The following is a 25,159-nucleotide window of genomic DNA, read 5'->3' as shown; positions in this document are numbered from 1 at the left end:
ATGAAGAGAAATTAAAATTCTTGTGCATTACTACAGGGAATGCAAAATAGTACAAGTTCCATAGAAACTATTTGGTGACTCCACATGAAGTTAAACAGAATTTCATTCCACTTCTGGGAGTGCATGTTATACCCCAAAGAATTTAAAACAGAGACTTACATAGATATTTGTACACCAACATTTCATATGAGCATTAGGCACAACAGCTAAAAGGCAGAAATGACCCAGTGTCCATCAGTAAAAGAATGGATAAAGGAAATGTATATATTTGTAATAGAGAATTATTCAGTCACAGAAGAAATGAAGTTTGGACTTACACTAAACATGAAGGAGCCATGAAAATATGCCAAATGAAATAAGCCAGATAGGAGAGCAGAATACATTGACTGCTCTTACATGAACTATCCAGAATAAGCAAAGTCATAGAAATAGAGTGTAGATTAAATTTAACAGGACTGGCGACAGCAGGGAAAAGGAATTTAAAAAATGACTTCAAATTCTGGTTGGAATGATGAAATATTATGGAAATAGTGGCAAAAGTTATAAAACTTTGTGAATGACACATGTCACTGAACTGTACACTGGCTAACTGTTAAAATATTGTCACTTAAACATCATAGACAAGTAAAGAAAAACACCCATATGAATACTTCCAATTCTAATAGATATTTATAACATAATAAGTAGTCTTTCAAACCTAATTTGATAAAGCCTCAGAAAACAGTCACTCTCTTCACCCATAGTGACACATTCTGTGTGTGTTACCAACACTGCTTAGAAAGAAAACAGAAGAGACATCTTCTCTTACCTTTAAGAACCTCATCAGTTTAAGAGCATTTGTAAGTATTCAAGGTTCAAATATTTCTGATTTATATTATCTTCACTGAAGTTTTCAGGACCTGAATGATGCTCAAGTGTCAATAAACAAATGAAAACAACCCCCAAAAACATGTTTGATTGCCAAATTTCTCAATGGAATGAAGAAACATCCCCAGAATATCCTAGGAAAAAGAATTTTATGTAACAACTGGATGTATTTCTTCACCATTAGTATGTAAGAATCAAACTTACAGATAAAAATAAACCAAAATTGCAACAAACTAATTATATACCCTATGGAATGGCAAACATAAGAGTGCTGCTATATAAAATGACAGTAGACATTACTAAATAATTGATCAGCACTAACACAAAGCAGCTATCAATTTTGACACAGTGACTTCATGGACTTACAAAAGAATCATAAAAGAAAATTATACCACTTTGCACAGTCATCTTCCACAAAAAAGTATGACCCAACAAAATCACACTTTATTCAACATGGAGATTCTGTTATTCCAAATTTAAAAACAAAATGGAGGAATTTCCAAATAATATATTTAGCTTGCAAAGTACAATATTAATATTAATACCTGTAAGTTAGAAATGACAGCAGTTTATTAGGTTACAGGGTTTAATATAAAACCAATTTACAAATGTGAAAAACAGTAATAGTCCAATATTCACCATTACACATGAATGTGTTTCTTGTATGACTTTAAATGAAAATTTCAGTATTATAAAATAATAACCTCAAACATGCCACAATCTCTATTCACAAAGAAAGTTAAAATGAAATATATGAAACTCACCTAATACTTTTAATGATAATAAACAACAAGGTTTCTGAACAGAAATGATAGGACCCATGAATGTTTGACAGTGAATGTCAGGAAACAATTAAGCTATGACTATGAGTATCCATGAAAGAAATATATAAAGTCATTGTCTATAATAATGAGAGTACATGAGAAGACATGACTGTGACCTAGAAACCTTTTCTTCTCAATAATAGGGAAATTTTCTTACTCATTTTTTATGTTAAGTGAATAGGACAATGCCCTTAACATGAAGTATACGATGGTCTAGTGGTGATCATGACAAAACAATGAAGTTAGTTTTAAAGATTATACAAGTGAAAAAAATAGATTACATAAGTGTAGTGACTATGAATTAATCATTTTAAAAGTGAAAAATTAGTAAACAGTGTAAGGAATGCCTTTTAAATGATGCATGAAAAGTTTAAACTACGAAGTACAATTCTTTAGAGCATAAAATTTAATGACTTTAGAACATGCTAAAATCTTTTTTTTAAACTGTAACAGGTTGGCAATTATTAACTTTGTATTTCAGATAGTGGAGGGGATTGTGAATGTTTCCAACACAAAGAAATAATGAATATTTAAGGTGATATATATTACAGTTACTCTCATCTGTTCAGCACACATATATAATTGTATTGAAATGTCAGTATACCAATAAATATATAAAATTATGTGCCAATTAAAAATAAAATTATATATAAAGTAAAACATATTTATCATACTGTAATTATTAAGTTAAATTTGAATAATCAGTCTCTAATAGAAACAGCACCACTGAATTCCACCCATGCAATAAAATGGAGAATTCAAACAAAAGGCAGTTACATTAGTGAACTATCAGATCCTAATGCAAAGAGTAAAGAATACTGCAATCCTCATTTTAATAATTTCAACCTTAAGGATTTAATGATCACACCTGAATAGTAATTACTATAATTAGTAAAATTTTTAGAAAAATTTTCATGCATTTGTATCTGTTGAACACAAGATTAACAATAAATATAATCACTAGCTTATTTACATGCTCTCCAGTAGTAATTATTCAGAGGACAGAAGACAAACCTCATTTATAACATTTATCAAACATAATATTAGGTCCTGAGCACAGAGTGAAGAAGACAGACATGATCCTGGCTTTCATGAGTACAAAATCTAGAATGAGTTGCACCTTATTTTGAATATTTTAAAACTTTAAAAGTTGCATAAAACAGAAATAATAGCTAAAAACTACAATGAACTTTATATTTTAATATAATATAAAAACTCCCTTAATTCTGCTTTCCAGACAAGAGATGACCATTTTCTGATATTTCATTGTTCTAAGGAAATACTTCACTTTTTTTTTGGTGCTGGGAATTGAACCCAGGGTCTTGTGCTTTCAAGGCAAGTACTCTACCAATTAAGCTACCTCTCCAGCCCAATTATACTTCACTTTTTCACAGTCCAAGCAAATTCCAATTTAGATAGCTCTTACAGCAAAAGCACATGAACACTAAAAATATACATACATAAGATAAATTAAAAGTTTTAATAGGTCTTCCTATAATTCAGTGTACTTTGTAAGCAGTAGCAAGTGCAACAGGAGACTTCTAGGTGGTTTAGTTTCTAGCAACATAACTCATGCATCAAGTCATGAAACTTGATTAATAAGCTGGAGTTCCAATTTTGCTTTAGAACAACTGAAGAATATGCTGAGGTTCTACAGGTGCCATGTTAAAGGTGAGTATGTATTGAAAAACACTGTGGACAGCAGGAGATTACTTCAAACACCCATTTATCTCCCTGTGAGAATTACTGAATTGCTCTACTTGAGAGAAATGGGCTTTTCTCCTTTACATGTGAGGACAGAAAAGAGACTCAAAACCTCAATTGTACTGGCTATTTTTGTTTTATGAAAATTATCAGCATCGGAATGAGGACTCCACATAGTGGGAATAAATAAGTACTTCTAATATACCTTATCTCTAATTTTAATATAATGACACAAATGTTCATATATAGATTTTCATTCTATGAATGTTACACTTAAAAGTATCATAAAACTTCTACTGGTTATGCTATTTTTGAAATGCAACAAAACTCTGATGAATTCTATCAGCATACAAGATTTCCCAATTTTTAATATGTAATTGTGTTAAGTGAACACTCAGTTATTAGCAATCATATATAAGTATTGCATAGCACTTCCCAATACAGTAACCAGTATCTTTAATATGAGATATGATTACTAAATTTAACATGGTATCCTGGATGGGATTCTGGAACAAAAATTGTTGTTAGTAAAAAACTAGTAAAATTTGAATAAAATGTAGAATTCTGTAAATAGTAGTGTACCAATATTTGTTCCTTAGTTGTTCAAAATGCATTAAAGTAACATTCTACTAATAATAGGAATAAATGAGTATATGGTAAAATCACTTAATTTACTTTGCAATTTCTCTGCTAATCTAATATTAAAACAGTTTATTTAAATAGAAAGTCAATGGGAAGGATAAAGTTAAGGAAGGGAGACTGAATATAAAAAAGTTTTATAGGTATAACAGATATTCCAATAACACTGAGCAGATGAGATGTGATAAAAGGGAAACAGGATTGAAAAGAAGAGAGTAAGTGTAGACAGATTTTTATGACTGTTGTTCAGAAAATGGAGGAGTTTCAGGTTTACTGTATTTGTTCTATTATGTAGAAGAGATCAGCTCCTTGTTTAGAGTAAGAGTGCAATTGAAAAACTGAGGGTCAGTTTGAGGTAGGTGACCATGAATTTATAGATCCCATCAGCCTTCCTTGTCACTCCTTGCAGCAAAAATAAATACTAGGATTCATTTTCTTAATTCCCATCTAAGATGAAGGGTATGTTATCCATGGAAACTTGAACTCTCAGTACATGTGAAGAATATTTCTTTTTACCCAACTACTTTCCATCTATTTCTAACCTCACCCTTATTCTTCAAACATAAAGTCCAACATTCAGATTGATATATTGAAGAATACACTTCAGTGAGAAAAAGAAAATCTAATTTTAGATACATAAAGAATTCGGCATCATTGTAACCTTGAATTCTAAGTGTTGTAAGAAGGTTTTCTTTTCCTTCCCCTTTTCCATTATCCCATTCATTTACCTAACTCCCACCTTCAAATATAAACACAAGGTAAAGATTTTTCATTTTGAAGAATAATTTTTAAAAATATATATTAAAAACAATCTGCTTAGTAATGTAAATGATAAGCAAAGGGATGCATGAATAAGAACAAAATATAGCTGCATGATTAATCTGAAACTTATAAGTCATTTCAAACTCAAAAAGCATGGGAAATGGATAGGAACAGACAGCATTAATAAAAACCCTAATTACTAAGCATTCATAATAGGGTTTCATGTAGACTGCAAGAAACAACCCTTTTTAAAATGACAGCTTTGAGAACTGCAAGGTAAGGTTGGGGAAGGAGCTCATTGGTACAGTACTTACTTAGTATGCTGGAGACCCTGAGATTGATAATCCCCCCCAAAAGCAATTGCATGGTATTAAATAATTATTTCTCTTCTAATCAGAACAAACATAATTCAGAATTCATCTAAGTACAAATCTCTTATAAAAACTGAGAGCCAAAGAAAACTTTTGACCAGAAAATCAAGTGACAAAATATATTTTTAAATGTTTTAAGCAGTGATGTGCAAAACTATGATAATCACAGACGTGTACCAAAATCAAGTTGGTTACACTTTGTTAATGTGCTCAGAGTGTATACAGAATAAAGTAAGTATACACTTTAGAATATCTAATCAAAACAGAAGCTTTTTGAATAAAATAAAATTCCATGATATAATATGTGGAAAGGAGATAAACAGCTGTGAGAATCTCAGAAGTCTTCCTCAATTGTTCCTCCCTCAGACACAAAGTTCATCTGGGTATCAGGTTCTGTCTATTTTCTCTCAGCATGACCTCTAGGGTCTGTGTTCTACTTTCTATTTTTATATGATGGCCACATCATACCTAATTTGGAATAAATTCCTAATTAATCTACATGCCTCTTGTCTATCTCTCCCTGTGGCTCATTTTCTCTACTTTTCCTGAAGCTATTATTTGAAAGAAAAACATGATCATGTTTAAGTAAACACTTTTTATTACATGGGAGGTTCAGACTCCCTGAATGAATATATCATGCTTTTAATACTCTGGTTCATCCTATCCTTCCAAATCCTACTTTTAAAATAAATTATTACATATTGATCCTTCTTATCTGTTACAATTTTTGTAACATAACATACACATTCCTATCTGTAACTTTATTGCATAAAGTTCATTTATTGTAAATTTATTGCATAAAATTTCCTCTGCTTAGAATGCTCTTGGTTCATAGACTCATTTTCTTTCTTTTTTCATTCTTTTTTTTATTGTAAACAAATGGGATACATGTTGTTTCTCTGTACATGGAGTCAAGGCATACCATTTGTGTAATCATAAATTTACATGGGATAATGTTGTTTGATTCATTCTGTTATTTTTTCCTTCCCCCTACCACTCCCACCCCTCTTTTCCCTCTATACAGTCCTTCCTTCCTCCATTCTTGCCACCCTCCTTAACCCTAACCCTAAACCTAACCCTACCCCTAATGCTAACCCCTCCCATGGCCATTATAAGTCATCATCCACTACTCAGTGAGATCATTCGTTCTTTAGTTTTGGAGATAGACTTATCTCACTTAGCATGAAATTCTCCAATTTCATCCATTTGCCTGCAAATGCCATATTTTATCATTCTTTATGGCTGAGTAATATTCCATTGCATATATATGCCACAGTTTCTTTATCCATTCATCAATTGAAGGACATCTAGTTTGGTTCCACAATCTGGCTATGGTGAATTAAGCAGCAATGAACATTGATGTGGCTATACTCTGTAGTATGCTGATTTTAATTCCTTTGGGTATAGGCCAAGGAGTGGGATAGCTGGGTCAAATGGTGGTTCCATTCCAAGCTTTCTGAGGAATCTCCATATTGCTTTCCAGAGTGGCTGCACTAATTTGCAACCCCACCAGCAATGTATGAGTGTACCTTTTTCCCCACATCCTTGCCAACACCTATTGTTGCTTGTGTTATTTTTTTAAATGGCTCTTTATTAATAAACTTGATGCAAGTTTAGAAAATTTACTGTACATTGCCAAACAAATCTGCAACTAAAAATAAAATCCAAAAAACAAAGCATGCCACATGTACAGCTGTCAATCTGCTAGCTATCAGGATATTAAAAAATTCAATAATATATTCAAGATTTAGCCTTAGGCTTAAGGAATTTTAATGCTTTAAAGAATTCTGCCTTGTCACTTGTTATCTGAGCAACTGGCAATCAGAACTTTATATAAATGTAACAAAGTGAGCAAGAGAAAGGAAATCTTTATCTACTAGCCTAACCAAATTAAATTCAAAAGAAACACAATAATGCATAAGTGCCAAATCTCTTGAATAGGGTTTACAGAGTTAAAAACTGAATCTTAAAGCAAATGCATAAGAAATGCGTTTGAACATTGAAACTGGTTTGTGCAGAAAATATGTGCTTTTGGATTTCTTTTAAAAAGTGCTTAATAACTAGATTTTATTTTTAAATCAAACTTGGGTGTATTAAAAAAAATCTCTCACCAATTAAACAGGACTGATTCATGTAAGGCAATAAAATGGAGAGTACATTGATTTGAGTCAGGTTTTACAAAAGAATTAAGAGATCCTATTAGTCTTTTGGTTGTAAAAGTCATTGTCATGACAACAAAAGAATTAAGAATCTCCAAATCAGGTATCTTTTTGTACTTAACTATATAGCTTTTTGCTCAAGGAAGTCTATTCATGCCAATCACTTTATAAGTTTATTAGTTTACAAATAATTGCAACATCCCATTAATAAAATGGAAAGGTAAAATGACTTAGTATTTTAAATAACTTCAAGCTCTATATTGTGGCTTTTCTTCATAAGAAATATTGAACCAACAAGAAGCAGATTCAGCCCAGCAAGACTCTGCTGCCCCAGTGGAAATTACTACTCACAAACTTAAGTGGCACTGCCTTACTTTGCTTTGCCTAAAAAGTACAATTCAAGTAAGAGTATACCTTCAGTAAACAGTTCATATCTTCATATTGCCATAAAAAATGTTTAACAATTTAATGAGTAAATTTCCTGTCATTTTGTTGGCAATATCATAACATGGTTTTAGGCCTTAAAAAGGCTGTGGTTTAGAAGTCTTAAAATTTTCTACACCGATATTGAACATTGATTAAACTTTTATTGGCTGTAAATGGAACAGTATTTTGCAAATCCTCGTAACCCACGGACTCAACATAGGAAAGTCACTACCAAGTCGCAACTGCAGTAACCTGATGCTGACTTGCCTGCTTAAAAGATTTCACTTTTCAAGAAAAAGAGATAAGGAGTGGCCAGTAAGTGTATTTATCAGAAAAATACAGTAAAGGTCCCACTGTTCAATCCAAAATAACTAAAGTGAGCAAAATGAAATGGCTGTAACTTATACTGGATGTCAGTTGACAGATTATCCACTAAAATATCTATTAGCTAACATCTTCAGTACTGCTGTTATAGGGGCACTCAAAGCTTGTATCTGCATGTTGGGAAGATTTTCTTTAAAGCAACATTGGTCCAAACATATGAGAGTCAACATATTTTAGCCATCTTCCTCTGGAGGAGTGTACCAGCCATTTTTCTCATGTATCTGTACAATGGAATTATAGGACTGTTGGTCTCTTGCTAGATTATATTGATTCTTATTTGCTCCAAACTGCACTCTGACCTTGCCTTTGACTAAGGTGGCATTCATTTGCATGATGACCGATTCTATTGAATAGGCATTGCTCCAATCCTGTTTTGTGAGTAGTTCCATACATAATGCTCCTCCACCCAACACATACCCTCCTGAGAGAACAGGTAATACCACTTGAACAAATGGAGGATCAAAGGGAAAGTTATCCTTAAAAGAGAAGTTAAGCAAAATGTATTCTATGCCTTCTTTTTCTTTTAAGATCTGAAGATCACTGTGCAATGGACTATCAGGGTCAACCTTCTTCAGTTTAACATGCCAATCGTATAAACTGCCATTTATGAGTTCCACTGAATAAATCCCTGTTTTATAACTTTGTGATTTGTATATGTCCCTGAGCTCTTTCATAAGTCTATCTGAAGCTTGCACTGACCCAGACACCGCACTATTTAAATGGTCTTGCCTTTGAGTCTTCCTAATTTTCTCTAATATTGCCAAATTTTCTTTTTCGATTCCTTCATTCTCTGACTTTCCCACTAATAGGCTCTTCTTCCTTCATCTCATAATGATCCAAGTCTTCTATATCTTTGGCCATCTCTTCTTCCTCCTCCTTTTCTGAAGTCACTTCTGTTATTCCATTCTGACCCGTGGGTAATGGTTGATCTAGCATCTCAACATCCAGGTGCTGAGGAAGATTATATAATCTGCAGAGTTCACATATCAACCACTTCAATTGCTGACGAAGCGAATTGTTGTTCTTAGTATCTTCTAGAAGTTCCAGAACTGATGTTAGAGTTGGGTCATCGGAGTCCATAAACCATATTGGTGAAGAAGGTGGGTAAGATTCCGTGATGTTGCAGTGGAGTGTGAGCGGCGGCTGGGGTATGGGGTACCCGGCGGTGCCAGCGGCAGTACCAGGAACTGGCAGTGCAGTTCGTCCAGCTTCCAGCTGTTTATGCGGAGTCGCTCCTGCTTCTTGTCGAAGATGGACGCCAAGAACTTCAGCTCGGTCTTGAGCCCTGACAGAGACATCTTCCCTTCATCTCTGGCGGGAGGGGTGCAGAAGGGGAGCTGGGCCTGTTGCCGCCCCGGGGGGCCTGCTAGGGCCGCGCTCTTGCGGCTCTGCCTCTCCCTGCCCCAGCGACCGGCGTTGGAGCTCGGCTGGAAACTGTTGAGGGGCGCGTTGCCTTAGAGGGAAGCTGTATGTCAGCCTGAGCAGCTGCTCCCTTTGTAACTGACTCCAGCCTGTCAATTTTTTGATTGTTTCTTTGATTTCAATTTCATTGATTTCAGATCTGATTTTACTATTTCCTGTGTTCTACTTCTTTTGGTGTTGCTCTTTTCTTCTTTATCTAGGGCTTTGAGTTGTAGCGTTAGGTCATTTATTTGTTGATTTTTTCTTCTTTTATTTAATGCGCTCCATGAAATAAATTTTTCTCTGAGTACTGCTTTCAAAGTGTCTCAGAAATTTTGAGATGATATATCTTTGTTCTAATTTGCATGTAAGAATTTTTTTATTTCCCACGATGTCTTCTGTTATCCCGTCATCATACAATAGCGTATTATTTAATCTCCTAGTGTTGGAGTAGTTTCTGTTGTTTACTCTATCATTTATTACTAATTTCAATCCATTATGATCTGATAGAATACAAGGTAGTGTCTCTATCTTCTTGTATTTGCTAACAGTAGCTTTGTGGCATAGAATATGGTCTATTTTAGAGAAGGATCCATGTGCTGCTGAGAAGAAAGTGTATTTGCTTTTTGTTGAATGGTATATTCTATATATGTCCATTAAGACTAAATTATTGATTTTGTTATTGAGATTTATGGTTTCTTTGTTCAATTTTAGTTTGGAAGATCTGAGTGGTGAGAGATGTGTGTTAAAAACACCTAGTAATATTGTGTTGTGGTATATTTGATTTCCAGAATTGAGAAGGATTTTCTTGATGTTCATGGATGAGCCATTGTTTGGGGCATAGATATTTAAGATTGTTATGTCTTGCTGATTTATGTTTCCCTTAAGCAGTATAAAATGTCCTTCTTTATCCCTTCTGACTAACTTTGGCTTGAAGTTCACATTATCTGATATGAGGATAGATACTCCAGCTTTTTTGCTGAGTCCATATGCATGGTATGTTTTTTCCCATCCTTTCACCTTTAGTCTGTTGGTATCTCTTTCTATGAGATGAGTCTGCTGCAGTCAGCATTTTGTTGGATCTTTCTTTTTAATGCAATCTGCCTTTCTATGTTTTTTTGATTGATGAGTTCAGGCCATTATCATTCAGGGTTATTATTGATATATGATTTGTACTCCCAGTCATTTGACTCATTTTTTTTGACATGACTTGGTTTCTCCTTTATTTGACTATTCCTTTAGCGTAGTTCCTCCTTTTGCTGATTTACATCATTGTATTTTATCTCTTCCTCATGGAATATTTTTCTGAGAATGTTCTGTAGTGCCAGCTTTCTTTTTGTAAGTTCTTTTGGCTATTGTTTATCATGGAAGGATTTTATTTCATCCTCAAATCTGAAGATAAATTTTGCTGGGTATAAGGTTCTTGTTGGCATACATTTTCTTTCAGAGCTCAAAAAATGTTGTTCCAAGTCCTTCTATCTTTTAATGTCTGTGTTGAAAAATCTGCTGGTATCTATATTGGTTTTACCCTGAATGTAATCTGTTTCTTTCCTCTCATAGTCTTTAAAATTCTGTCTTTATTTTGTATGTTAGGTATTTTCATTATAATGTGTCTTGGTGTGGGTTTATTTTAATTTTATATATTTGGAGTTTTATAAACTTCTTGTACTTGATTTTCCATTTTATTCTTCTGATTTGGGAAATTTTCTGATATTATTTTATTGAATAGATTGTTCATTCCTTTGGTTTGTTTCTCTAAGCCTTCCTCAATCCCAATATTTCTTAAATCTGGCCTTCTCATGATATCCCTTAATTCTTGTAGATTCTGTTCATGATTTCTTACCATCTTTTCTGTTTGGTCAACTTTGGTTTCAAGGTTAAATATTTTGTCTTCAATGTCTGAGGTTCTGTTCTCCAGGTGTTTTATCCTATTGGTTATGCTTTCTATGGAGTTTTAAATTTGGTTTATTGTTTCCTTCATTTCAAGAATTTTGTCTGTTTTTTTTTTCAGTATCTCTAACTCTTTACTGAAATGATCTATTGCTTCACACATTTGCTCTTTTAACTGTTGAGTGGTGTGATCATTCAAAGACTTCATTTGCTCTTTCATCTCATTGTTTCCTTCTCTATTTTAATTATGTATGTTGTGAACTCCCTTTCTGACATTTCTTCTGCTATGCTGTCATTGGATTTTATTGCTGTAGCATCTAGGTTTGTTTGGGACATTTTCTTCCCTTGCTTTCTCATATTGTCAGTTATCTATCCCTCTAGTAGTGAAACTCTGAGTTATTGCAGATTTCCTCTATTGACTTATAGTGTCCCTGTAGATTTCCAATAATTCACCTCCTACTTTTCAGTAGCCTGAAGTCTTGGAGGAACTTGATAATGCAGTGCTCCACAGGAAGCTGCTTCTCTAGGAGTGGTGGCCTTAAGGTGCAGTGTATTTCCTGTTTGTGGACAGAGGTGCCTCCACTTGTTGAATGATGGTCATTCAAAAGGGGGACTAGACTGAGAACTGGAGCATATCTGGTCTGGGCCTGTGTCTCTACCGCCCTGGTTGGAAAACCTCCCCCAGTGGGGAAGACTCACTGGGTGGAGACATCTCACTGGGCAACTCTCCTCTGAGAAGTTTCCTTTGATCCAGAACTACCACCTGGGACTGGGCAGCCCTCCTCTGTGATGTTCCCTTGGTCCTGGAACTTCCACCTGGGTTGAGGGCCTGGCCCTATGAGGGACCTTCTCTCTGAGTGGCCCTCCTTACAACATTCCCTGGGGACCGGTTCTACCACCCAGGCCTGGGATTGTTGCTCTATGCTGAAGCCTCTTCCTAGGTGGCCCTCCTCTATAATGCTCCCAGTTGTCCAGGTTCACAGCTCCAATGGGGGAATCTCACTGGGCAACTCTACTCCACACAGTTCCCTGCATCCCAGGACTACCAACCCATTTAGGGAGCCTCACCCAGTGGGAGAGACTCACCCTGCAGCTCTGAGTTGGTTCCAAGTCTCCCAATACCTCCTCTTCTTTAATCCTGTGTCTTTTCAAAGGGCCTCTAGTCTCCTATAGGAGTCTCAGGAAGGGAGCTCCCCTTCCGATTATGATAGCCGTGCACTCAGAAATAATTCAAAATGCCCGCACCAGCTTCCAAAGAAGCTGGGGAGCCCCACTGAGGGTGCACTGAGTCAGCACAGAGGCAAGTGCAGTGTTCCTCAACAGTAGAGGGGGCAGGCAGGCAGGCTTAGCAACGGCGTCCCACCTCAGCATGGGAGTCAGCAGGCAGGCATACTATTTTTGAAGGGTTTTCCATCTGGAGAAATAACTTTATATTATTCATTGAAAAATTATGTCTGATTTAGATGACTTCTGTAGGTGGAAAGGATTCTGTGACGCAAATACACTTAAATTACCTTTTGCCTGGAAAATTCACGTGAGGCAAAAGGTATCTTGGTAATAGCAACATGTGGAATTGGTTGACATTTAGAGAAAGAACAAGTGTTACAAGAAGAGTTTTGTATTAAACCCACATTAAAGCTTATTTAGAAAATGTTTTAAATATTAGAGAAATCTATAAATCTGCATTATCCTTTTTTTCTTGTAGTGTGAGAACACTAAAATATCAGTTTATTTCTTAAGATTATATATGTTTTCATAAGCATTCTTTAGATTGTTACTTTCCTGTTTTTCCTCATTAAGAATAATAATTAATTTATTACAGAAAAGTTTTTATTATTTCAAGCTTGAATGAGCAAACACATGAACTTCCTTTAATCATATTGTAGCTTTAAATTGCAGTCAACCTTTTGAAATTGAGCATGTAAAGCAATGTGAAATTACCAGAATTAGAAATTTGTATCCATTCTGATAAATAAGCAGAAAATTAAAGGAGGTGATTAAAATTAAATGCCTTATGTATTTGTACATTATAATGTAATTAATTTTCCACATTTTTACCTAAAATGTCTTGTTATTCCTTGAGTCAACATGGTTTTCTTTCCAAATAATATCATACCATTGGTGGATTTACTCGTTCCCTTCTAAATGACCTTGACATCTTCAGTGTAATTTTTAAAAGACTGTGTTTTGTTTGCAGTGCAATAAGTTTTTACACAAAGTAATGCCACTTGATAAGAGATGAGTGAAATGTAAATAATTTAGAAGATGGGGACTTTGCTTAGTGTTCAGAGATGCATCTATCTCTCAGTTAGAGTCTGATTTTATGTTATCACATATTATGACTAATAGCATTATCTTCCAGGCATTGTTTTAAGGGATGTGTGAGTAATTGGAAACGATTTCTTTTTTACAGTGCATTTGTAAATTTAAATTAGATTTTTCTTACAGTAAAATATTTCATATGGCATACATGGTTCCAATAAAAAATTAATTGAATTCTGCTCCCAGGCTTATATTAAATGTAAATTATCATGGTGAAGTAGCCTCATAATTGTTGAATTCAAGGTATGCTTTGTTTTCCTAGATATTTATCTGTGAAAGGCTCCATTGAACTTGTCATCTAAAAAGTTCGTTTTTTTCTGGTGGAAGGCCTGTCCTAGTTTTTAGCTTTATGGAACTATTGGTTTAATGACTTAGTGAATCAATGAAGTTAAAATGGAGATAAGAATAACAATAACTTTTTTCTGTAAATTTCACTAGTAGCTCTAATTCACTTCAACCTGTACACATAGAAGTTTAAGACTTAATTTAACCTGCTACTCTTGATTTTTTAATTTTCTTTTTTTGGGGGGGACAGATTTCAAAGAATGGTATACTAGAAAATAACTACTGGCTCCTGAGGTGGGAGGAGAGAACCCCAGGCCCTGATGCAGTGTGTGCCTATTTCCCTTGGAAGAATATGCCCATCATTGCCAGTATCAATCTCCTAAAGTAACACCACCAGATTAGGAGGTAGGAGAAGATGGCACATCTGTCCATCCTGAACTGGACTGAGCTGGTTCCAGCACATCAGTATTTAGGAAAGATACATTTGTCATAACTCCCTATGATTAATAGGGCTGGGTGAACTAATTTCCCAGATATTTCTGGAAGAACACCATTATTGAGTGGAATGGAGTGTTTTAACAATTGACATTAAAAATAAGTCATTTTGCAAGGAAATAAACTACTAATAAATAAATCCAGGTGCCTCATCATAATTTGTTGATCCTCAAAGACAATCTTTCATTTTGTGAAGTTTCCTATATTTCTCAGATAATCATTTTAGCATATAACTATATATTATGGATCTCTGCCCTAGTCCATTTTCCTGAACTCCTCCTATTTTTCTAAGGACACCTTTTCTACATAACCCCTTTCTTCCACAGTGTAAAGCACTGTGCCACATGTTCTTGGCCCTGGCTTCACTTCCTTCCTTTTAAATTAGTTAACGTGGTTTAATTTCTTCTAACTGCCTTTGATGCTTTGTTCCTCTCTTGTGGCAGTTCATTTATTCTTATACCTTCTTTTATCTTCACCACCACTATTCTTGCTCCCTTTACTACCACCAGTGTTGTCACCATGAACAGGCTATTTTCACTCATATTTGTAGTCTGTCCAGACTGTTCTCAACATACTTTCTAAAATTGTGTACCAGAAAGACATGTGACAGATTTTTCAGGTGCAAAGGAAGAAAAAATTAATCTAGAAAATTAGTTCCTTATTCTCAGTAGTAGAGTGAGACATCAAGTAGTAAAACATTCCTTGTTTCTCTAGAAGGACTTAATAGAAAAAAAAAAAAACCTCTTCTCTTTTTCCTCTCACCTTCCCCTCTTCTTTTTTTTTTCCTTCACTTTATTTTTCTCACATTGTTTTTTTCTCCACTATTTAACTGTGGCCTAATTCAGTCTTCAGCATTTTTACATGACTAGTCTTATTTTTTTAAATGTGGAAAATATATGTGTTGGCATGTATCATGTTTAAAGTTGTTTTTCTTCAATTAGAGAAACTTTCTTTTACCTTTGAAATGTTAGCAGCAAATTCAAATCAACAATTCAATTATATTCACCAAAAGAAACACAAAATATGCTCCAGGTAATGGTGAGGCAGAGGCACCAGCTCCTGTCTGAGCCTCTGGAGGCCCTGGTTCTCTCCTGGCCCACCACAATCATGTTTGTTCCCTGCAGTGACTGGGTGCCAGACCCAACAGGCTTCACTGTCCTGATGCCAGCAGTATCCATTGGAAATGTTGGTCAGCTTACTATAGATCTGATCATTTCCACATTGAACCTGCATATGATTGGCTACTTCTATACTGATTGCCTGGTGCCAATTTTTGGAAACAATCCATATGCAACTGCAGAAGAAAATTCAACAGAGCTCTATACAAATGCTGAAATATATTTATTGCCTTCAAGGAAGCTTGTGGTTCTTCAGTTGAGATCCATTTTTAACAAGTATATATCCAAGTCATTCTGTGAAATTCTGCTTTCCCGGATGCAAAGTAGTGGCTGTGCTAAACTCATTGTCCTTTCAAGCAGTCAGTCCTACAAGCACAATAATCTCCAGTTGTGCAGTACTCTCCTCCAGTACTTGCTTACACCTTCTGTGCACATAAGAATTCAAAATAAAATAAAGAACCTTAACTGGCAAGAAATGGAAAAAAAGTCCATGTATCCCTCACATGGATGATTCTTAGTTTTGTGTCCGTGTTCCAGGAGGAGGGATCACAAATACACTCTATAATGAAATCTATTCTAAAGAAATCCAAATGGTTAGTCTGCTGAAATTTCTTTCTGAGTGGGACAATATGCCAGACACCTTAGGTCTTGTTGAGTATTTTAATGAATGGCTTCAGATCATCAAAATTTGTTTACAGAATGATGACCCTACAAAACCTATCATGCCATGGAAAATTCCAAGTTCTTGGCGGTTACTCTTTGGCAGTGGTCTTCCCCCTGCACTGTTTTGATCTGTTTTATGTTCTGTACCTTATTTGTACACTTGCTGCCAGCACAACTGTAATAACAACTGTTAAATAATGTATATGAAAATGTGATTTTGCAAGAATGCATTAGGAAAAGGATGAGCAAAAGATCTTCGGCTGTACTTTTCAACCTATGTAATAAATGTAAATTTCAAACAGTAAAATTTTATTTCCTGAGTAAAAAGGAAACAGAAAATAAATTACCCCATAATTTATAATATATTATAATGTAATTTAATAGGGATTTTTGTTAAGAAAATACATCTCTAAGAATTTTGTATCCTTTAGATACTGTAATAAACATATTCAAAAATAGATATTGTGGAAATAATGATATGTTAATTTCACTAGTTTCCCTCATTTTCTCAAATCTTCTGAGATTCAATTTGGAATGTTCTTAGAAGATCTAAAATAAACTGGGCCTGTTGCTATAGATTGAGCATTAATTTAGACACCTTGCCTATGCCAGCAAAATCTCAAAAGGCAGGACAACTATTTTGAGTGCCTTTAGCAGACATTTGTGAGGATGACAATCTACCAAAACCTGTCTGGTATGTCTTGGCCTAGCCTATAAACTATGGGTAAGGACATTTGGGAGGGGAGTTCACTGTATTAAAAAATATTCCCCAGTAGAAAAATGATAGACACCACTGGCATTAGCTGAACATTTTATTCTTACTTCAAAAAATAAAAAACCCTCTTATTTAGCAATTGCAGAACCATAAGGAAGAAATAATCTAGTCTACTTAAAGAAAAAACAACACAAACCTACTTAGATAAATTAGAATTTACTCTGTAGTCAGAGAATCAACACTGACCCTCACATATCCTTTCTCAAACTACACACAGTTCCTTTTTTTTTATTTTTTGCAGTACTGAGGATTAAACTCAGGGCCTTATGCTTGCGAGGCAAGCACTCTACCAGCTGAGCTATCTCCTCAGCCCAACACACAGTTCTTAAAATCTCTTTTAATCACCATAAAAGAAGAGATTTGTAAACCTTAGGTTTTCTGAGGTTTTAAAATCTGGTTTATATGCATTTTCAGAATTTATTTATCAAGATACATTCTCTGGGATTTAGTTATTCTTTGTATGTAGAATGGGTCTGATAAAAACCACTGAATTTGTATTATCACACACTGACAAATAAAAACAATGATAAAAATCCTTTATTGAATATACAGTATCCTTCAGACTTTATAAGAGATGGATGATATTTTATGTTATGTTGTAACTAGTATTTGGCAGACATTATGATTATTATTTCATTATTTTATATTTTATAATTTAAGGGAGCAGTTATTATTATCATCAACATTCTTAGCTTAATTTTTTTTAAAAAAGGAAAAACAACTGAAGAATGTAGAAAATAAGTGGCATAACTGACTTTCAAATCTCATGGATTGCTTATGTCCAAAACATTTTCCCTTTCAACATTGTAGACAGAAGTCATACAAATAGAAAAAGAAGAAATTGGAGAATACTTAAAATCAACTCTCAGGAAATTTCAAAAATAAAATGTTATTATTAAGTATACTCACCAATGTTATATAATAAATCACCTGAACTCCTTCCTTTTGTCTAGCTGGAATTTTGTATCAATTGGCCAGTATCTCTCCCATTCCACAGTGTTCCAGGCCCTGACCATCACCACACTGTGCTCTTAAAATTGACTGGAGCACTTGTAGTCAACTCTGTGGCTCCAGGACCTCACTACTTTCAAGTTGGCCCCTGCCAGGCAAAGAAGACAAATGTCTGTTCCCTTGATTGTATATTTGAAGTGACATAATTCTTCTTTTCTTCCCCAAAGGACATGTTTTACTTTATAAATAAGAAAGGCACCCTTACAAAGCAGCATCCTCAGGCAGTCAGCCAGCATAAAGTCTGACAGAGAATTAAAAGAACAAGTGAATAGTGGACTAGAAGTAAACCTGGTCTGTGAATCTGTTTTTGTACTAGCATGTACTAAAGGTAGAAGTGCATCTTAGACATCCCATCTTGTCATTTTGGAGCAAGATATATGGTTCATTTTAGGATGTTTAATATTTCTGTCTGCAAAGAGACAAAAGGTCTCCAAAATATTTCAGTGTTGACATTGGACTTTGAAATCACAACCAGTTATAAGACATATCAGATATAATTTAATTTTTCCTCCTGCACTACTCTTAATTATAGTACTGCCAATCCGTGCAGGAAATCAATTTTTTTTATTTTTCTTTAAATTTTTTTTCTTTCTAGTTATAGATGAAGTAGAGTCTGTTTTGACACATTAAAACAATGATGGAGCCTATTATTTTTTATTTTAAAAATTTGGTTGAGTTATAGAAGACATTAGGATCCATATTGATATAATTATATAAGAAAGGAAGAAATGTTATTCTAACTAGTACCCCATTCTTGTGAATGTACATAATGATGGAGTTCACCATTAAGTTTTCATGTATGTACATAGGAAAATTATGTAAGATTCATTCAAATTTTTAAAATTATCTTTTTAAACTTCACCTAAATTTTATTATTAGGTTATAAAAGTTGGGGCAGGGAAGAATTCAATATAATTCTTGTTCTCTTACTTTCACACAAAATCACAGAGACATTTAGGGATTTTAAAGAAGGCCATGGTGATAGATATCTATGAGCTAGTTTTCTCTGCTGAGAGAAAGCCATAGACTTCACCTCTGGCTTTGCCTTCCCTTGTAAATGAATGATTTTTCTGGGAACTTGAGAAACCTAGATAAAGACTCTGGTGACTAATCACAAAACCTACCATTCCTTTTATCAAACCAATTCAGAAATGTATGTTCTATTGGCATATCATATATGATTTTATATAAGGAATACTGCATTTCATTTCCAAATTTTCTTCTCTTTTGCTTTTCAGTTTGAAAAAGAGTTTACCAATCACCAAGGAAATCAGGCTCAGTTACAGAAAAAAAAAGGCAAAGATTAATGAGGTTCAAATATAGTTGCAAGCTTTTAAATCTCAGGCAAAATGCCATCTGGGGTAGTTTTGGTATGAAAACCAGACAAGGTGGACAAAAGTTATGTCTTCATAGCATCAAAGTGTTTGAACTTGAATTTCAGTTATGTGTTTTCATAGTATTGTTTGTATGGATTTCTGTTCTATTTTTTTCCTTTTAAATTACTTTTTAACTTTATTCCTAATCATGTTTTTAGGAATTACCCTGCTTCTTTGTTCATTATTTGGGTTTTGTTTCTAATGTCACATATATCATAAGTATATTCTAATAAAGCATAAAGTTTAAGAAAACCTTTTGCTCTTAGATTTGTCATTCATCACTGATCTTCACCCTGCTACAGAAAATAATTGCTCAAGCTATTTAATTTTCAAAACCTTCAGGCTATGGTAATTTTTCTGTTAAAGATAATCTCTAGCTGAATGACACATTTGTGATAATTATTCAATTTCCAAAGATAAACAAATTTAAAACATGAAAAAACATAGAGAAAATCTGGATTATGAAGCAGAGAGTTCATATACATGCTTTACATTTAAAACATGAGATAGGAAGAAATACATCATCTGTGTGATTTGTATGGATGAAAGAAAATGGATAGAATATTCAGAGCTAAATTTCTTCTTGTAGGTTTACATAAATGATGAGAAGTAACTAAGTGTAGTTTAGTATTTTCCTTTTATCCTTATTTATGGTTATATTGAAAGTCTCAGTATACTATTTTCTATTTAATTGGACATTTCTTCTTTTAAATACTTAATGAATAGATTTGTTATAAGGGCTCTGTGAAGATATCTTAGGAGATAGCAATCTGATAGATTTTAATGTTTTTAAATAAAATTGAATACTGTTTACAGAAGAATTATTCTAATTGATTTCTCTTTATTTCTAAAAGGAGAAAGTACCACATTTCACCAAAATTTTTCCTGTCATGGAATCTTATGTTTCACAATTAAAAAAAAAAAATGTTTCTTTGCCTTGTAGGCAATGATTGAAACATATGTGACATTTTCCCTGGCCTTGGCTAATATAAATTTAATAATTTTCTTTTTCATTTTCCCAGTTGTTGGATTACTTGCACATCTATTCTGGAAACTTTCAGTTTATAAAGCACATATCCATTATATTTGGATAAATTATTCTCTTCATAGTAGTTTTACATAAAAATGGGAATAAATTCATGCTTTGAAATGAATCAAGAAATCTTCTTAGTTATGTTATATGTAATAATGACCTGTGTTTATGGCTATCAGAGGAAAGCGTGAAATTAAGAGATTTAATAACAGACACCATATTCATTTTTGAAACACTAGCAATTCTTTCTTTGAATATTTGTTTGTATTTCTCATTCATTTGCCTTAAGACACTTTGATCATCCTTTCACTCTCTCTGTATTTAGATTTAACCAAGTAGTGCTTTACCACTGAGCTACATCCATAGTTCATCTTTTTTTCACTTTTTATTTTGAGACAACTTGTCACTAAGCTGCTGAGGTTGCCTTCAAACTTGTGATCCTCCAGACTTAGCCTATTGGGCTGCTGGGATTATTGGAAAAGTGCTACTGTATTCAGTCTAAGATGATTTGTCTTTAATCAAAGCTTTGCAAAGTATGCTCTTTTATCTGTGATTTACTTCATTTGGTCCTTTAGTTACTTAACTAACTACCAAACACTGTGAGTCACTGGGAATACAGTTCTGAGTCAGATAGTCACTGTGTTAATGTCTGGGCTTCTGAATCATATATTGAATGAATTGTACTTTGTCATGAACTGCTCTCGAGCACAGATTCAGCTGTATCTTTAAAATATTAGGAAGCTAACTGTAAATGCACATGAGAGTGTGTACATATTGTAGGAATTCTTGGCACTCATTGGTCATTCTGGTTCTTAATCACAGCAAACCAGCAGCATTGAGCTGGTCCTTCTTTAGACTATGTTTTTAATAAGGCATTCTGTTTGACCTGTAGTCTTTTACAATACTGTTTCTATTTCTGCTGGTGTCATGTCATTGATTTCACATTTTTATTTGTGATATATTTTCCATAATTGTATCATAAAAGTTATAATTAATATTTCTTAAATGTTCACAATTTTCAAGGTAATTCTCATATATATTGTGGGGGCTTAGAATTGTAGTTAACAATTTCAAGAAATTAACCACATTACAAAAACATACTGGAGACTTCCTCAGCCTGAATCCTGCATAACTTCATCCCTCCCCACTCTTCCCCCATTCCTCTAACCACTGGGCTCCCAATTGCATTGCTTTCCCTTCTTCCCTCTTTTACTACCTCCCTGGTCTACTCCATCCCTGATCCTGGTCCACTGTGCTGGGTGTCTGTTGGCCACATAGTGCTGGGCTCTGCAGCTGGTCTTCTGCCCACCCTACTGTGATGGTGATACCCCAGCTCAAGCCTGTGCCAAGCTCAGTTCTCAGTCCTGCTGGAATATGCAGGAACACCCAAAGACCAGTCACCTTCCCAGGCCTATGTCTAGGAACTTGTGTCCTCTTTGGTTCCCCTGAGGACACAGACTTCTCCTCTCTGGTCAGCATTCTGACCAGACAATGAACAATTTTGTTGGAATCTGCAGTAAGACCTCAAAGAGTCACATAGGGAGCCTTTAATTTTGCTGTTTGACAGGTCTATGACTATCAAGGCAGGCATCTGAATCTTCCCTATCATCAAAGTCCTATGAATTTTCTAATGCAGTTCTTTGTATGGATTCCCTCTACCCTATGGACCCCAAACTGGCAGAATAGACAATTGAACAGACCACCCAGGAAACCAGGTGAGTTATTTGAAATGAGCAGCCATCAGACATTTGCAGACATTACCGGTTCAGTTAGTGTGGACCACAGCTACTGTATGTCACCAACTCCCTGTGCTACAGAATGTCTCCAACTCCCAGGCACTAGACAGCTGTAGGAAGAATGAGGTAGGTGGCAAGGCTGCCAGCAATCCTGGGGTGGGACAAAGAAAATAATGGATTTTTCTTCAAGAAGAAATAGAAGCCCACACATCCCAGTCCTGCCCCTGCTCTGAGAGTGGGCCAGCCACAGAGAGGACTTTATACAATCCAAGAACAGTCCCTTACCTGATGTGTTTTACCCAACACCAGACAATTTAGACTAAAGAGAAGCCCTATCAATGTAAAAATATTGGCAAAGTTTTAAGTGGAAAATTAAAAGTTATTTACTACAGTAGGATTCAGACTGAAGAAAAGTCCTATAAATATAAGGAATATGATAGTTTATAAAGAAAAATCAAACCTTATTAACCCACAGCAGAGCAGTACATATTTTGCAGTCATTGCTCATGAATATTGTACTATAGCTTGTTCAGAAGGCAAACAGGTTCCCACACCTGTGGTGACCCAGGTAGTCTCTAGGCCTTCAGTAACAGCCTGAGATTGCCCCTTTTATACTGAGGCTTTAGCTTCTCAGACTGAGTGACTACAAGTTCCTGTATCTTTCTAACATAAAGAACATTATGAGATGATCCAATTTCTGACCATGTGAACCAAGCTAATAATTCCCTATTTATTATCAAACATTTTTGTTTTTTTCTACCTTAAAACCCTGATGTATAAATAAACCTAGTAGATTCGTAACATTGACTCTTTCATCATAGTAAATACACAAAACTTAATACTCTGCAGCAGCACTGTATATGACTTAAAATGATATTTCATTTATTAAAAACAGCAATTTTTGTGAAAGATCATAATGACATATTTTGCTATCATTATTGTCAATGTTAACTGGTTCTTGATTTCCTCTTGAAGGAAATTATACTTCAAAGACATTTAGACATTTTTGAAATAGAAAATTAATTCAATTTCACTAGAAAACAATACTGGTTTGTGACAGAGAATTATAGTTAGGTATTTGTGGTTCAAATCTCAAAGAAATTTGTGTGCTGCTGATATAAAGCCAAAGCACCTTTTCTTTCAAAGAAAAAACTGGAAATGACTATTCCTGCTCAGAATAAAAGTGTCTGTGTGTGGTACATGAGTTCTCCCCAGTATGATTTCTCTGGCAGTGAATAAGGCATACCTTTTTATTAAAAACTTCACCACATTCTCTACATTTGTAGGACTACTCAAAACTATGAATTATCTGGTGTTGAGTAAGGTATGATTTTTGACGTAAAGCTTTGCCACATTTTTTACATTTGTATGGTTTCTCTTTAGTCTGAAATTCTTGTGTTTTTTAAGATGTGATCTTTGAGAAAAGCATTTTTCACATTCTTTACATTGTATGCTTCTCTTCAGTATGATTAATCTGGTGGTGAACAAGGCATACTTTTTTTATTAAAAGCTTTGCCATATTCTCCTCATTTATAGTGCTTTTCACCAGTATGAATTTTCTGGTGTTGAGTAGGTTATGCTCTTTGATAAAAATCTTTGCCACATTCTTTACATTTGTAGGGATTCTCTGCAGTATGAGTTATCTAGAGGTAAGTAAATCTTGATTTTTCATTAAAAGTTGTGCTACATTCTTTTGTTGAGTTTCTCTCCAGGATGATTTCTCTGGTGTCAAATAAGGTTTGATTTTGATTAAAAGCTTTACCACATTCTTTACATTTGTAGAACTTTTCTCCAGTATGACTTATAAGTTATAAGGTGTGCCAACACCTGCTAATATGCAGGTAAGACACAGCTGAGGAAGCAAGAAGTGTGAGGTGCATAGGAAAATCCCTTGAGGGAAAGATGAACATAACCAGATTTTCTCCAGTATGGTTAATAAGGTTTGTTTTTTGATTAAAAACTTCATCATAGTCTTGATATTTGTAGGGCTTCTCACCAATATGATTCTTCTGTGGTAAATAATCAACACCTTTCCTATATGGAATACAGTTCCCAAATAAGAATCTTTTCTACCAATTTTTTACATTATATAGAGTATTATTACTCCCTCTGAATGCCTCTTTATAGACTGTAACACATGGTAGCAAATAGATCTGTGGCTTGGTACACATGGCTCCTCATAGCTTAAAGCACCAGAGCCCATGAGCTGGATCATGTGAACATATGGTTGTGGCAGGGGCCACTGACAGCTTTCTGACACAACCCCAGACTGCTTTCTACCTCTAAGCATTTTCTTTCTGAAGTGTAAACTCCATAGGGTCTCACAGAGACTAAAGGTCTAAATCTGTTAGGGTGTAGGGATGACTGACCCGCATTGATGAAGCAGGCAGTGTGTGGGGCAAGCAGACTCCTACTAGGGTGCCAGAAAGACTGACCAACAGTGAGTAAGCAGGCAGTGCGAGGGGTCTGTGGAAAGCTGGGGCTGTGGGAAGTCCAAACCACAGTGAGCAATAAGGCCCTGTAAAGAGCATGGGCAAATCTGCTGAGGTGCAGGAAAAACTGACCCAGACTGAGCAGGCAGGCAGTGTGAGGGGCTTGTGGAAACCAGTCAGGTGCAGGGAAGACTGATCCAAATGAAGAAGCAAGCAATGTGACAGACATTCAGAAATGAGTGTGGTGCAGAGAAGACTGAACCACCTGAGAAACAGGCAGTACGAGGGGTGTGCCAACACCTGCTGATATGCACGTAAGACACAGCTGATGAAGCAGGAAGTGTGAGGTGCATAGAAAAATCCCATGAGGGAAAGAGGAACATAACCAGAACGAGCAATCAGGCAGTGTGAGAAGCATGGAAAAACCTGCTGGGGTGCAGGGAAGACTGACACAAAGTGTTCAAGGAGGTATTGTGATGGTCATGA

At 35.0% G+C, this 25,159-nt stretch overlaps 1 protein-coding gene and 1 pseudogene across 1 annotated transcript; one reads left to right on the top strand and one right to left on the bottom strand.

Moving 5' to 3' along the window:
- Positions 1-8,168: 8,168 nt before the first annotated feature.
- Positions 8,169-9,434, bottom strand: LOC124974952 (ubiquitin-conjugating enzyme E2 Q2-like). Its single transcript, XM_047537906.1, is given in 3 exon segments — positions 8,169-8,934; positions 8,936-9,294; positions 9,297-9,434. Coding segments are annotated over 3 exon segments (1,122 nt in total). The 3' UTR covers positions 8,169-8,309.
- Positions 9,435-15,636: 6,202 nt separating this feature from the next.
- Positions 15,637-16,438, top strand: LOC124974946 (proteasome assembly chaperone 2-like; annotated as a pseudogene).
- Positions 16,439-25,159: the final 8,721 nt, after the last annotated feature.

Source organism: Sciurus carolinensis, unplaced genomic scaffold, assembly GCF_902686445.1.
Source record: "Sciurus carolinensis unplaced genomic scaffold, mSciCar1.2, whole genome shotgun sequence".
Lineage (NCBI taxonomy): Eukaryota > Metazoa > Chordata > Mammalia > Rodentia > Sciuridae > Sciurus > Sciurus carolinensis.
This window is presented reverse-complemented; position numbering and strand designations above follow the sequence as displayed.